General features: G+C 38.8%; 1 protein-coding gene across 1 annotated transcript in view; it reads right to left on the reverse strand.

The window, feature by feature from the left end:
• Positions 1-1,650: 1,650 nt before the first annotated feature.
• plrg1 (pleiotropic regulator 1) overlaps positions 1,651-13,136 on the reverse strand; it is a 39,961-nt gene continuing 28,475 nt past the window's right edge. The window contains exons 12-15 of the mRNA XM_078541822.1: positions 7,072-7,180; positions 6,755-6,894; positions 5,442-5,635; positions 1,651-2,418 (exon numbers count right to left, since the gene is read on the reverse strand). Coding sequence (XP_078397948.1) covers positions 2,359-2,418; positions 5,442-5,635; positions 6,755-6,894; positions 7,072-7,180 — 503 coding nt within the window. The 3' untranslated portion in view covers positions 1,651-2,358. The remainder of the gene's footprint in view (positions 2,419-5,441; positions 5,636-6,754; positions 6,895-7,071; positions 7,181-13,136) is intronic.

Genomic DNA, 13,136 nt, shown 5'->3' on the forward strand with positions numbered 1-13,136 from the left:
CTTCAATTCTTCTTGTCCCAACCCCCCCTTAAACCAGCTTATATTTCACCCCTTTTCTATTTTTCCTTAGTTCTGTTGAAGAGTCATGCAGACTCGAAACGTTAACTGTGCTCCTTTCCACAGATGCTGCCAGACCTGCTGAGTTTTTCCAGGTATTTTTGTTTTTGTTTTCGATTTCCAGCATCCGCAGTTTTTTGCTTTTATCCTATTATGATCAGTTTGACTTCCTAATTGATGTTCAGTCTCATGTCTGGATCATCAAATGCTTAAGAGTATAAGATCTCTATCAGAAATAGAACTTATTTGGCAATGCCAATCTTCCCAATTCTTGCAGCTGTGGACATACACCAGGCACAATGTGTCTTCCTCTGGCTGATTGGTTAGGTACATCTGATCAAACATTCATGCCCCAGTACCTCGATACTCAAAGGTTCAATAATGGTTTGCTTGTTCATCTAAGGCTATATTTCTGGCCAAATAACCATTAGATCATCTTGAACCGCACTCGGAAATCAATTGCTTAATTTTACGTGACACGGACAATGACCTTTTATGTTTTCACTTTTTACACAATTTCAAAATATCTCCCAACTCTTTCACTCATTCGTTATGTGTACCCATGTACAGCTGGCCTCAATTTCTTGTAATTTTGGCAATATGCTTATGACACTGTCATATAGGCATTAAGAATCACATGTTAAATATTATAGTTATCCTTGGACTCACTAGCAAAAGCTTACCTTGTCAAGCACAAAAAAAGGTCACAAGCACTTTATCGCTCAGTAGGTGCAGATATTCATTCCAAACACTTGCTTCATTTATAATGGTCTGCTTTTAATTCAAAAGCTAATGCAATTATCAATGTTGTCTCCTTTGATATTTAATATTTTATTCGATTTAAGAACCAGGTTCACCTGTACAACCTCCTCCTCAACTTCATACTGAATTTATTCATTCCACTCATTAGCTTCAAATCTACAATTTTTCATCCCCTTCACATTTACACTGTGCTTTCCCTTCTTGTTCTTTCTCTACTTCATATCTTGGCAACTCTACTTGAAACTCTTGTTATTTTAATTACCTTTTGCAGTTAGCAGATAACACTTAACTTTATCTGTTTCTGAAATCTTGATTGCACAAGATTATGACCATAATCTGCTCATATTTTGTTGTCTTCAGAAAATCTATAAACACTTGTGTTTTTACCAGTTTCAACTCAAAATCTCAGCTCTCGCATCGCATCAATCAATTAATCTGACGGCCTTTTTCCATATATTCTTGGGCAACTTTGGCCAGTATTACTGCCTAACCTAGTTTCCTTGAGGACACTGCCAACCACATAGTTTGGAATGGGGTTACCAACCAGGAAGCAATGAAAGGCATTAGTTGAATTTTTAGATCAATCCAGCTTTGGCTATTTTCTTGTGCCGGACTGCAATTATCAGATTTATCAAATTCATGTTGTTTATCCTGTTCCATGACCACTCCCCTAACAAATGGCTAAAAGAGTGGCTTCAAAGTAAGCTTCAGTAATAAGCCTGGAATAATAAATATAACAACCTCTCTGTTAATTATTTTGTCTACTGGAATTACCATGTTTTCATAAGATCCTTTCTCATCTTCAGAAAGTGAGAGAGTACAACATTAGAATTATTTTAAGCTTTAAACTATTAAGTAAATTTAATGAGGCAGAAAAAATACATTTTTACAGTAGAAATCCAATCCAGCTCCTTAAAAGAAAAGTAAAAGGATTATTTTGTAAATATCTTCCATACGGCATTTATTTCCACTGTAGGAACTGCGCCAGTCTAAACTATACCTCTTAAGTTCTGACTCACTTCTCAGTTTCAAGCAGCACTGATTATCAACCCGTCCTCAACAAGATCGTTTAACCTTTCTTCACTGACAAAGGTTTGTACAATTTATTGTAGTAAAACAATGTACAACTGAGTTACAAAAGCTTAAAACATAGCCATTTTTTAGTTGTAAGCAAAGTTACAAGAAATTACATTTTAAAACTCAGGCATTAATATACTCATTGTGCCAGGAATGCTAGGATACTATTTTGCATCTGTGATCCCCTGCATGACAGTCATAATCTTTGTTGCATGTTGGCAAAATGCTGTACAAGGCAGGTGCCTGTGCAATATTTTTTTTTTTAAAGAATCTACCAACATTCTCCTGGCAACAGGTTACAAAATGACACTGGTTAACAGTCCAAGAGAAGTCTGCTTCTCAGCCAGTGAATGATTTTGGATTGGGGCAGGAGTACTGGGAAGAACTTAAAGGAGGGAGAAGATTACTTAAAACCATTAAAATTCAGCATAATGTCCATAATGATTTTTAAGTAAAAGTCACTTAGAATCTCTTCCTTTTGATGATCTCGGGTTTCCAGTTGACTGGATGAGTTTCTTCCGTCTAGGCCAAAAAAGATAAAACATAGTTAAAACTTTGTAGATTACCTCTGGAGTCCCCCAAGGATCTATCCTTGGCCGCCTTCTATTTCTCATCTACACGCTGCTCCTTGTCATAGTTATCTACAAACACAACACTAATTTCCAAACATATGGCAATGCTACCTATCTCTACCACACCATATAGACCACATACACACCACATAGAGTGCAGCGGTTCAAGAAGGCAGCTCACCACCACCTTCTCAAGGGCAACTAGGGATGGGCAATAAATGCTGGCCTAGCCAGCGAAGCCCACATCCTGTGAATGAATAAAAAAAACTCTCTCGATTCCTTCACTGTCTCTAAATTATCAGTCTGCTTGCTTGACATCCAGTACTGGATAAGAAGAAATTTCCTCCAATTAAGTATTGCAAAAGCTGAAGCCATTGTCTTCAATCCCCGCCACACATTCTTTTTCCTAATCACCAACTCCATCCTGATCCCTGGCAACTATCTGAGGCTGAACAAAGCTGTTCACAACCTGTGAAGCACCTTGGAATGTTTTTCTACATTAATGACGCCATATAAATGCAAGGTCTTCTTGTAGGTTCTAGAATCTCCCAAAATATGTCAAGACTTGTTTAACCCATCATTGACAGAGTTTAAACAAAACAAACTTGACAAATTGAAATATCATGTAAATAATAATACATTTCAATAATGACAATTTTTTAAAGTGCACTTTAAGCCACATCATTAGATTAGTTAGGCAAAGCTCCACTATCTCATATTTGGTTACTCATTTATTAAAATTTTGGTTTTACACTTTTTATTGTATTTTTAACCACATTTTCTTCTCATCTTTAGTTATCTTCTGATTCAGTAATGAGAAGGTAGGCTGTCAGTTGCAGTTAGGACTTCAAAACCATAGCCAGAGAATCTCTTGCAATGGCTTCACTTCCCACTCCAATGCCTTGAATCCAGGAATCTACAGTTAGCCACCTATTTCTCATCTACATACAGGCTCTTGGTAACGTCATCAGTAAATACATCGGATTCCATGTGTACGCTGATGCCACTCAGCTCTACCCTCATCACCATCTCTCTAAACCCAACTGATTTGTCATGCTGCTTGTTCAGCATTCAATATTGGATGAGGGGTAATTTCATCAACCTAAACGTTGGAAAGACCAAAACCAGTGTCTTTGGGCCGCAGCACAAACTCCATTCCCTAGCCACCGATTTCATTCTTCTCCCTGGCAACTCGCTCAGGCAATAGCAGGCTATTACAATATCGCCATCCTATTTGACCCAAAACTAAGGTTATGACTCCATAATCCTCTCCACCAGCAAGATTATCTACTTCCACCTCTGTAATAATCACCTGCGCTGTCTCTGCCTTACCCTATCTACTGCTGAAACCTTCATGTATGCTTTTGCATCCTGCACGTTCAACTATTAGGATACTCTTGATCAAACCCTCATCTTTCACCCTGCATAAATTTCAAATCATTGAAAACTCTGCTGCCCATGTCCTAACTTGTACTGTCCCATTCACCCATTACCTCTGTTTTTGCTGCCTACATTGGGTGCTGACCCAGCAACGCCTCAAATTTAAAATCCTTATCTTTGTGTTTAAATCCATCCGTGGCCTAGCCCAATTCTAACTTCCTCCAGCCCGGCATTCTCCTCCAACACTGGCCTCTTGTGCACCCTCAATTTCCTTCAGTCCATCGATGGTGCTTCAGCCTTCTAGGCCCTAAAATCTGGAATTTCCTCCCTAAACCTTTCCCCTCTCTCTCTTTAAAACCTACCTCTTTGACCAAACTTTCGGTCACCTATCCTAATATCTCACTGGCTTGTTGTCCAGTGATGTCTGGTAACACTCCTGTGGAGTACCTTTGTATATCTTATGTTAAAGGTATTACGTAAATGCAAGTTGTTTTGCTTTTGATCTAGGTTACAAGATATATAGCAGTAACTTGGTTACTATTCTTTTGTTCTTCAACTGCATGATTTATATCACCCAAGGACAAACGCTGCATTTTTTTCTCCTTTGTTTCATCATACTGCACTACAAATTATCAAAATTCCAATTTCTGAAAATTCAATTAAACAGACATGTTCCACAGTAATTGTGTAATAAATCACACAGTTCTTTACATGAGGAGACAGACCCCAGCATCGTTGCTCATATTATGGAGATGGATCCACTCATTTTAAATTTTTTTGTATCAATACCCACAAAATATTTGTTTTTATCACAGCTTTAAGAACTTCTCTTAAATTTCCATTTAGTGGGGCCATTTGGCAGAAGCATGGACAGCTCTTAAACTTTGAGGATATGTCAAAACATGACCTTAAGGCAACTCTCATGGTTAATTCAAGAATGGACAACAACTCAAAAATAAGTCACTGCCCTGCTCTCATTTGCAGAAGAGGGACATGGCACAAGAGTACCAAGTGACAAATAAAAATTGTGGCAAAAATGGACTCCATCGCAGATTCATCTTTTGTTTATAAACTTAAATTCAAAAAATAAGTTAGGAAGTTTGACATATTCTTAAAATATAATCCAGATTCCATTTTTAGAATTATATGGTATGAAATTTGTGTACTTCATCATGAGCAATGTCACTGCTACGGAATAGAACATTCTCCAATTCAGTCATCTCCTGTCAGATTAAAACACTCTTACGTGCAAGAGATACTATTTACAAAGTCAAACTCTTGCCACACTTCCTCAGCAATAAGCCACATTACTGATTTAATAACAAGTTAGGGATAATTTAATGCTATGAGTTAATATCCACAGCAAACTGGATTAAGATTCCAGCACATTTACAGTTAGTAGATAAGGAGGTTTTTATCCCAGTAGTCTGGACTAAGTTTGAACTGAAGTCCTAAAGGCAAGACAGTTGTCTCTAATCCCTGCAATCCCTAGTTGTACCAATTCAGAGAAATAAATACAGAACTATGACCTATTATTGCTTTAAAAGGCCAATCTTCTTTACTAAATAAAGGATTATTAAAATCTATACATACAGCAGTGTCATCTTCCTTGTAGACTTTGATCGTTTTATCAGCCTCTGCTGTAAGTAATCTGCTTTCCGACTGGTCAAACGTACATGCAAAAATCCCAGATTCACTGTCTAAGGAGCCTGGCTGCACAGCAGCATGTATTCGTTGGAAGTTGTATCCAGTTCTCCAGTCCCACAGGTGCATGGTACCATTATCAGCTGTTAATATAAATTTCATATAAAGATTGACTAAATATAAAAAGCCAAATGCAAAAAAGAGTAACATAGAACTATAATAATTTCTGAAAATACACCATTTTGCTTGAAGTCTGGTAAGCTTGCCGTAAGTCCCTTTTGTATAACATTTTGGAACGACAACGAGTTCAAACTTCCTTGGAATGGCAATACACATGCATTGGCATACCCAATTACTTATATCAAATTTTTTTGATCCTATCTTGCCCGACCTTCTGACTCAGGCTGGGCAAGATCCAGGCAATGCAGCACTTCCGTGAGGCCCAGCGTCAAAGTCCAGGAGAGTTGAAGGAAAGGAGGCCACGCCCCCTTTTTTACAGCACCAGCTGTGGGGTGGGTGGGGGAGAATTGAAGGTCTGGGGGTGGGCAGGTCATTTTGGGTCGAGTCCTCCTGGGGGGGTGGGGGCAGGTAGTCCCATTAAGAATTGGTTTTAATTCTCCTAACTTTTTAATGAGTAACTACTGGTGTAACCCAGTCGGAACCATCCAAAGTTTGCTATTTGAATCATATTTTCAGATGGTTCCCAGTGCAGGGCAATTGCCCAGGTTAAGTATGCACTTCTGGGCAATTGACATGTAAACCTTACCTGTGAACTTCTGAAGGGGATTCCCCAGCACATCTTTGGGGTACCCCTCCAATCCGACACTGGGGAGCTTGGAAGTTAAGGCCCACATGCTTCTTCCAACAGGCCAAATGCCAACTCTTTCACTCACTTTTAAAGACTATATCAACACACTTTATCTATACATTAATATAATTAAGTAAAATTTATCCACTTCAGGTCACGATACAATGAGACATAACTGCTTGTGTTGATTGTAGTTAACACTAATGAAGTTATCTTTGTACAAGTCATCTTAACCAGACATTTCACAAGGTACTGTGCTTTATTAAGCTGCAATATGGTGCAAAACTATGAAATTTTAGTTTCATTTACATTGCTAAAGAGGCAAATTATATAAGGAAAAGTATATGACCAAATAATTTCTCATTTGTATCTGAATTAATATTTTAAAAATCTCAATGTTAATTATCTTGCTCAGCTGTAGTTTATCTCCATTACACCTTTTACTACAGCTTACCTCCTGATACCAGCACACCATCCGAGTTGACAGAAAGTGTGTTGATAATAGCATTATGACCAGGTAAGTTCTGAATAAAAATACCATCTGGGCATTTCCACTGCTTTATATTATCCGGAGAACCAGAGGCAAAGGTGTATCTATAACAAAAAAGAATATTTTGATATTAAGCATGTAGTAAATAATCAAAATGTTAATAATAAAAAACAAAGAACTTCAATCTAGGCACACCACACAATTATCTAAAGAATTTTTTCATCCATGGTTCAACCAGGACCTATAATAATATTGAAGGAACAGATTATCTTTAGACATACTGTCTTGGATGTAGAATGAGAGAACGAACAGACTTCTTGTGATTGGTTAATGTGACTCTAGTTTTCCCTGCTACCAAGTCCCACAGTCGTATGGTCGTGTCATGGCTTCCTTTAAGAAATAAACAGACTTATTGTTACATTCACTTTATACTGTTAAATAAACATCAGTGCATTCAACATTCTTAAACTTTCAATATGAACAGATGTACTTCAGCCTGCAGCAGCATAAAAATTACTCATTAGAAGATCCTTACTGAGTTTATGACTTGTATACTTATTAAAGGCTAGACATTTCCATAAACAAAGAAACCAAGATAATAGGTGCTGCACATAAGTTTTGCCTGTCTGTTCAGTATATTATACACCACTTGTTAACTGTGACACATTTGCCTAAAATAAAGCTTGGAGAATTCAATTCACAATTTCAAAATCTTTTGGAAAAAGCAATGAAACTCCCTATCCACATAGGGTGCGGAGACACAATTTTCTATCCTTTAGATAATTCTGATGCACAAAATACACATTGGGAAATTCTTTAGATTGTTTTTGGCACTCACAACTTTAGATTAGGCATTAGAAATTTATGGCATACCAAAAAAAATACTGGCCAAAATATGCTTTAAAAATCATTTTGGTATTTGACTGTTTAATAATAAGATGTTATGGCAGCATGTTGGCATGATCCAGACATTTTCCATCGTACAAGTGAACATAAAAGCAATACTCACAAATTAAAAAGATAACTGTAAGTCAGTTTGTGGACAGAAAGTATACCTCACAAAAAAGACACACACATTAACCAACATCCCATATCTCTTCATATTAGAAGTCAATAACATGTTTTGGGTCTGCTTCAGATATTCCCTTGAGTTCAGCAGTAAGAGCTATTTACTCCCATAAGCAGTCAACAGGGTCCCACATCTTACAACAGCCCATATTGCCCAACATCATAATCTGGGAATGTAACAGTGGCACCCCCTTGTGATCTGTATTGGATATTGTGCCCATCATGTGAGCCCTCACTTGCACTTCTCCAATCTTTCAACAGGTGGACCAAAAACACATGAGCCTGAACTGGATTGCCACTCCGTGCCCAATTTCTTAACTTTTTTTTTTGGTTCTATCTCACTCGACCTTCCGACCCAGGCTGGGCGAGATCTAGGCAATGCAGCATGTCCCTGAGGCCTAGCATGGTCGGGAGGGTGGGCGGTGTGTGAAAGAGTCCTCATGGGGGTGGAGGAATCCCATGATCTCTTGGGTTGGGGAACTCCTGTTGAGAGATATAGTCTCTTGGGGTTGGGGGGAGACCCCTAGTGGGGGAGTTCCCTGGATCTGTACAACAGTTAATCAGAAGTTAGAACTGCTTTTAATCCTTCTCACTTTTTCTGGGTAACTATTAATGTAACCCAGTCGGAACCATCCAAAGTTTGCTCTTTAAATCACATTTTCGGATGGTTCCCAGTGCAGGGCAATTGCCTAGGGGAAGTTTGCACTTCTGGGTGATTGCCGTGCACACCTTACCTGGAAATATCTGAAGGGAATTCCACAGCGCATCTTTGGGGTACCCCCTGATAACTTCCGAGCTCCCCGGTATTGTAAGGCACATTCCATTTCATTGTCATTTTCATTCTCCTTGCTCTCTTGCTGACCTCTCTGTCCTCAGCCTCCAGCAGCTTTTCAATGAAGCTCAATGTAAGCTCAAAGAACGGCAACTTATCTTGCAATTAGGCACTCTACAGTCTTCTGGACTCAACACTGAGTTCAACAATTTCAGACCTAATTCTATGCCCCCATTTTGTTTCCATTTTATTTGCAGATTTTGGTTTTAATCTTGTTTTTTCCTTCCACAACATGTCGTCATCATTCTACCATTCACATCTCCTGTAGACATGTCTTTAGTTTCTTTTCATGTCCCATTACCAGTCCCTTTGGCCCTGTACCACCAACTCTTTTGCAATTTCATCTTTACTGTTTTCCACCCTACGACAGATCTTCCCTTTTGTTCTTTTTCCACCCACCCCCCTTTCATATGCTTAAAACCTAATACATTTCTAATTTTTACCAGTTCTGATGAAAGGTCATCGACCTGAAACATTGACTCCGTTTCTCTTTCCACAGATTCTGCTTGACCTGCTGAGTATTACCAAAAAAATTACATATCCCTGGTCGTTGTGCAAAATAATAACCTGCTCCTTAATAGATCAATCCCTATTTTGTCTCAATTACTGCAGAATGTAGCTGAGGAGAATTCTAAAGTTGTGTGGATACACTTTGATTTAAAATACATTATTTAAATATAACTCATTCTAACTTTGCAGATGACTGCAAATTAGTGGGGGGTTGGGGGGGTGTGGAGAGAATAGTCAATACCGAGGAGGATTACAAGAAGTTACAAGATGACATTAATAAACTTGCAGAATGGACAAATAATTAACAAATGAAGTTCAACACAGATAAATGTGAGATAGTACATTTTGGTAGGTAGAATAGAGAGAACACGTTACTTTTTTTTATTTGTTTATGGGGTGAGAGTTGCTGGCTGGGCCAGCATTTATTGCCCATCCCTAATTGCCCTTGAGAAGGTGGTGGAGAGCAGCCTTCTTGAACCTCTGCAGTCCATGTGGTGTAGGTACACCCACAGTACTGTTAGGGAGGGAGTTCCAGGAATTTTGATCTATGTTAGGAAATAGAGATAGTTTAAGTAAGTTATATTCACATTTGTGGGTGTTAGGAATGAGTTTTAGCTTTAATGTTTATTTCTGTATTTGTGTATTAAGAAAGGGAGAAGTTGAGTTTTAGTTTTACTTTAAAATATGCCTGCATTTTGATGAAGATTTTATGACTTGAAGGGGAGTTCAAACAAACAAGGTAGAAAAAAACTGTGCTATTGCCTAGCAACAGGAGGCCCCACAGAGACAGAATAGTAGTTTGTTTGGTTGAAAGCAGCTTGAGTTCAGTTGGAAGCAGCAGAGCAGAGGGACAGATGGCAAGTTCCAAACAAAGTTGAAGCCAGCTGCCAGGAGAAGCTGGACACAGAAGGAACTGCAGAAGCAGGTTCCAGAAGAAAACAGAGTTAATGTTTCGAGCCCAATATGACTTCTTCAGAATTGAAGAGAAATAGGAGTATGATGGGTTTAATGCTGTTGAAAAGAGGGAGGGGTAGGTCAAGCAAAAGATAAGCGTCTGGTATAGGTTAGAGGGCAGGGGAGATTAAATCACAAAGTTGTCATGGAACCAAAGGCAAAGGGAGTGGTAATGATAGCATAAAAGAAACAAAAGATTGGTCAAAGTAAGGGCGAATAGCAGAATAAAGGTCAGTGCTGTCCAAAAGCAAAAACATGAGAACATGATACAGACTGGCACGTGGGGGAAAAAAAAAAATCAAAATAGAGGACAGAGTTCACGGTCTGAAGTTGTTAAACTCGATGTTGACTCCAGCAGGCTATAAAGTGCCTAATTGGAAGATGAGTTGCTGTTCCTCCAGCTTGTGTTGAGCTTTGTAGGAACACTGTAGCAGGCAGAGGAAAGAAGCATGAGTGTGAGAGCAAGATGGGCAAGTTGAAATGACAAGTCACCAGAATGTCAGCATCATGCTTCTGGACTAAGTGAAGGTGTTCTGCAAAGTGGTCACTCAGTTTTGCTAAACCTATATCGAAACTTGGTTAGACCACACTTAAGGGTACTGCATGCAGTTCTATTCGCTATGCTATAGAAAGGATAGAGACACACAGGAGAGGGTGCACAGAAGATTTACAAGGATGATACCAGAAATTAATGGATCCATACATCAGGAAGGTACTGACAGGCTATGTCTCTTCTCTTGAAAAAAAGGCTGAGGGGTGACCTAATAGAGGTATTTAAATAATGAAAAGTTTTGATAGAGCAGCTACAGAGAGGATGTTTCTTCTGGTGAGGAAGAGCATAACGAGAGGTCATCAATATAAGACAGTTATCAAGAAATCCAATATGGAATTCAGAGGAATCTTCTTTACCCAAAGAGTGGTAAGAATGTGGAACTCATGATCACAGAGAGTGGTTGAAGCGAATAGTATTGATGCATTTGGTGCATCACCACCTTAAATATCCACTCCCTCTACCATCAATGCACAATGGCTGCAGTGTGTACCATCTACAAGATGCATTGCAGCAACTCACCAAGGCTCCTTCGACAACATCTTTCAAACCCACAACCTCTACCACCTAGAAGGACAAGGGCAACAGGTGCATGGGCACACCACCACCTGCAAGTTCCTTCACTGTCGCTGGGTCAAAATCCTGGAACTCCCAAACAGCACTGTGGGTGTACCTACACCACATGTACTGCAGCAGTTCAAGAAGGCTGCTCACCACTACCTTCTCAAGGACAATTAGGGATGGGCAGTATAACTTGCTGGCCTAGCCAGTGACACCTACATCCTGTGAAAGAAAAAAAATTAAGGGGAAGGTAGACAAGCATATGAGGGAGATGGGAATAGATGGCTACAATGATAGATTTAGATGAGGAAAGATGGAAGGTGGCTCAAGTGGAGCAGAAACATCAGGATGGAGTGGCTGGGCTGAATGGCCTGTTCTGCGCCGTTTATCTTAGGTAATCCTATGTAATAATTTCCCAAATTTTTGAGGGAAAAATGGTCAAAAAATGTCAAAAGGTTAACAAAATCACATTGGCTTAGAACACTAATGGATACTGAAACCATGACCAGGGAAGGACTGTGATGCTGGAGAGGGAAGGTAGAATAGAGTTGGAGGCAGGGGAGGAAATAGTCAGGGGACAGTGGAATTTCCTGATGTGTATACCATGCATTTCTGGTATTATCTTTGTGAAAGTGAAACAGGTTAGAAGCCAGTATGTGGGTGCATGCGTAATTTAAGGTATTGTAAAAACAAAAGGAAATTTGGAAGGAAAATCAAAGGTGGATGGAGAACTTCAATTCTACTTTTGTTCCTAGTTTAGGATCACTTGCAAATTTGGACAGTTTGCCTTAAGCTCTTATGTCAAGTCACTGATGTATATTCAAAACAGTTCTCCAAACACAAACTCTAGGCACCCCATTCAATACTTATCCCCATTCAGACACAACCTCTTGGAAAAGAACTTCTTGTTTTCTGCTCTTCAACCAATTTGTTAACCATACCAGAGATTTACCCTGAATGTAATCATTGCTTTGAGCTAAATTAATAGCTTTTTGTTTGAAACTTTGTTACATATCCAATGAAAGTCTAAGAGAATGCATTGCAAGCTTACCACAGTTCTTTTGGAATGTCACTTCCTCAAAGAAGTCTAAGAGATTAATTCCCCTTCTAAATCTATGTTAGTTAGTAAGCTATTATTGTACAAATAATGTTCAAGTTTACACTTATAGAAACTATACCCAATTAAGTTTTTGAAAGATAAGTGAGTAGAAACTACCTGACATTAAAAGAAAAATATTTCATCAGAGCATACTAACTTAAGAGTGAGCCATCAGATAAGGCTAGAGTTTGCAAAAATAGTAAAACAGAAAGAATTAAAGGCTCTATATCTGAATGCACGTAACATTTGGAACAAAATGGATGAGATGTCAGCTCAAGTAGAAATACATATGTATGACCTGATAGCCATTACAGAGAGGTGGCTGCAAGGTGACCAGGGCTGGGACCTAAATATTCAAGTGTATTTGACATTGCGGTAGGACAGGAAGCTAGGAAAAGGTGGTGGGGTAGCTATGTTAATGAAGGATATTATTATAATAGGGGGAGATGACCTTAGTTCTAAAGATAAAATGTAGAATCAGTTTGGGTAGAGTTAAGAAATAGCAAAGGTAAGAAGTCACTTGTGGAAGTAGTTTATAAGCCCACTAACAGTAACTACTGGGTGGGGTATGCAGGAAGAAATAATTGGGGTTTGTAAGAAGGGTAAGGCAATAATCATGGGTGATTTTAATCTACATATAGATTAAGTGAATCAGATTGGCAAAGGTAACCTGGAAGATGAGCTCATGAGGTGTTTTCGGGACAATTTCTTAGAGCAGCACATTCTAGATCCAATGAGAAAGCAGGCTATTCTTGACCTGGTACTGTACAAT

Source organism: Cetorhinus maximus, chromosome 1, assembly GCF_964194155.1.
Source record: "Cetorhinus maximus chromosome 1, sCetMax3.hap1.1, whole genome shotgun sequence".
Lineage (NCBI taxonomy): Eukaryota > Metazoa > Chordata > Chondrichthyes > Lamniformes > Cetorhinidae > Cetorhinus > Cetorhinus maximus.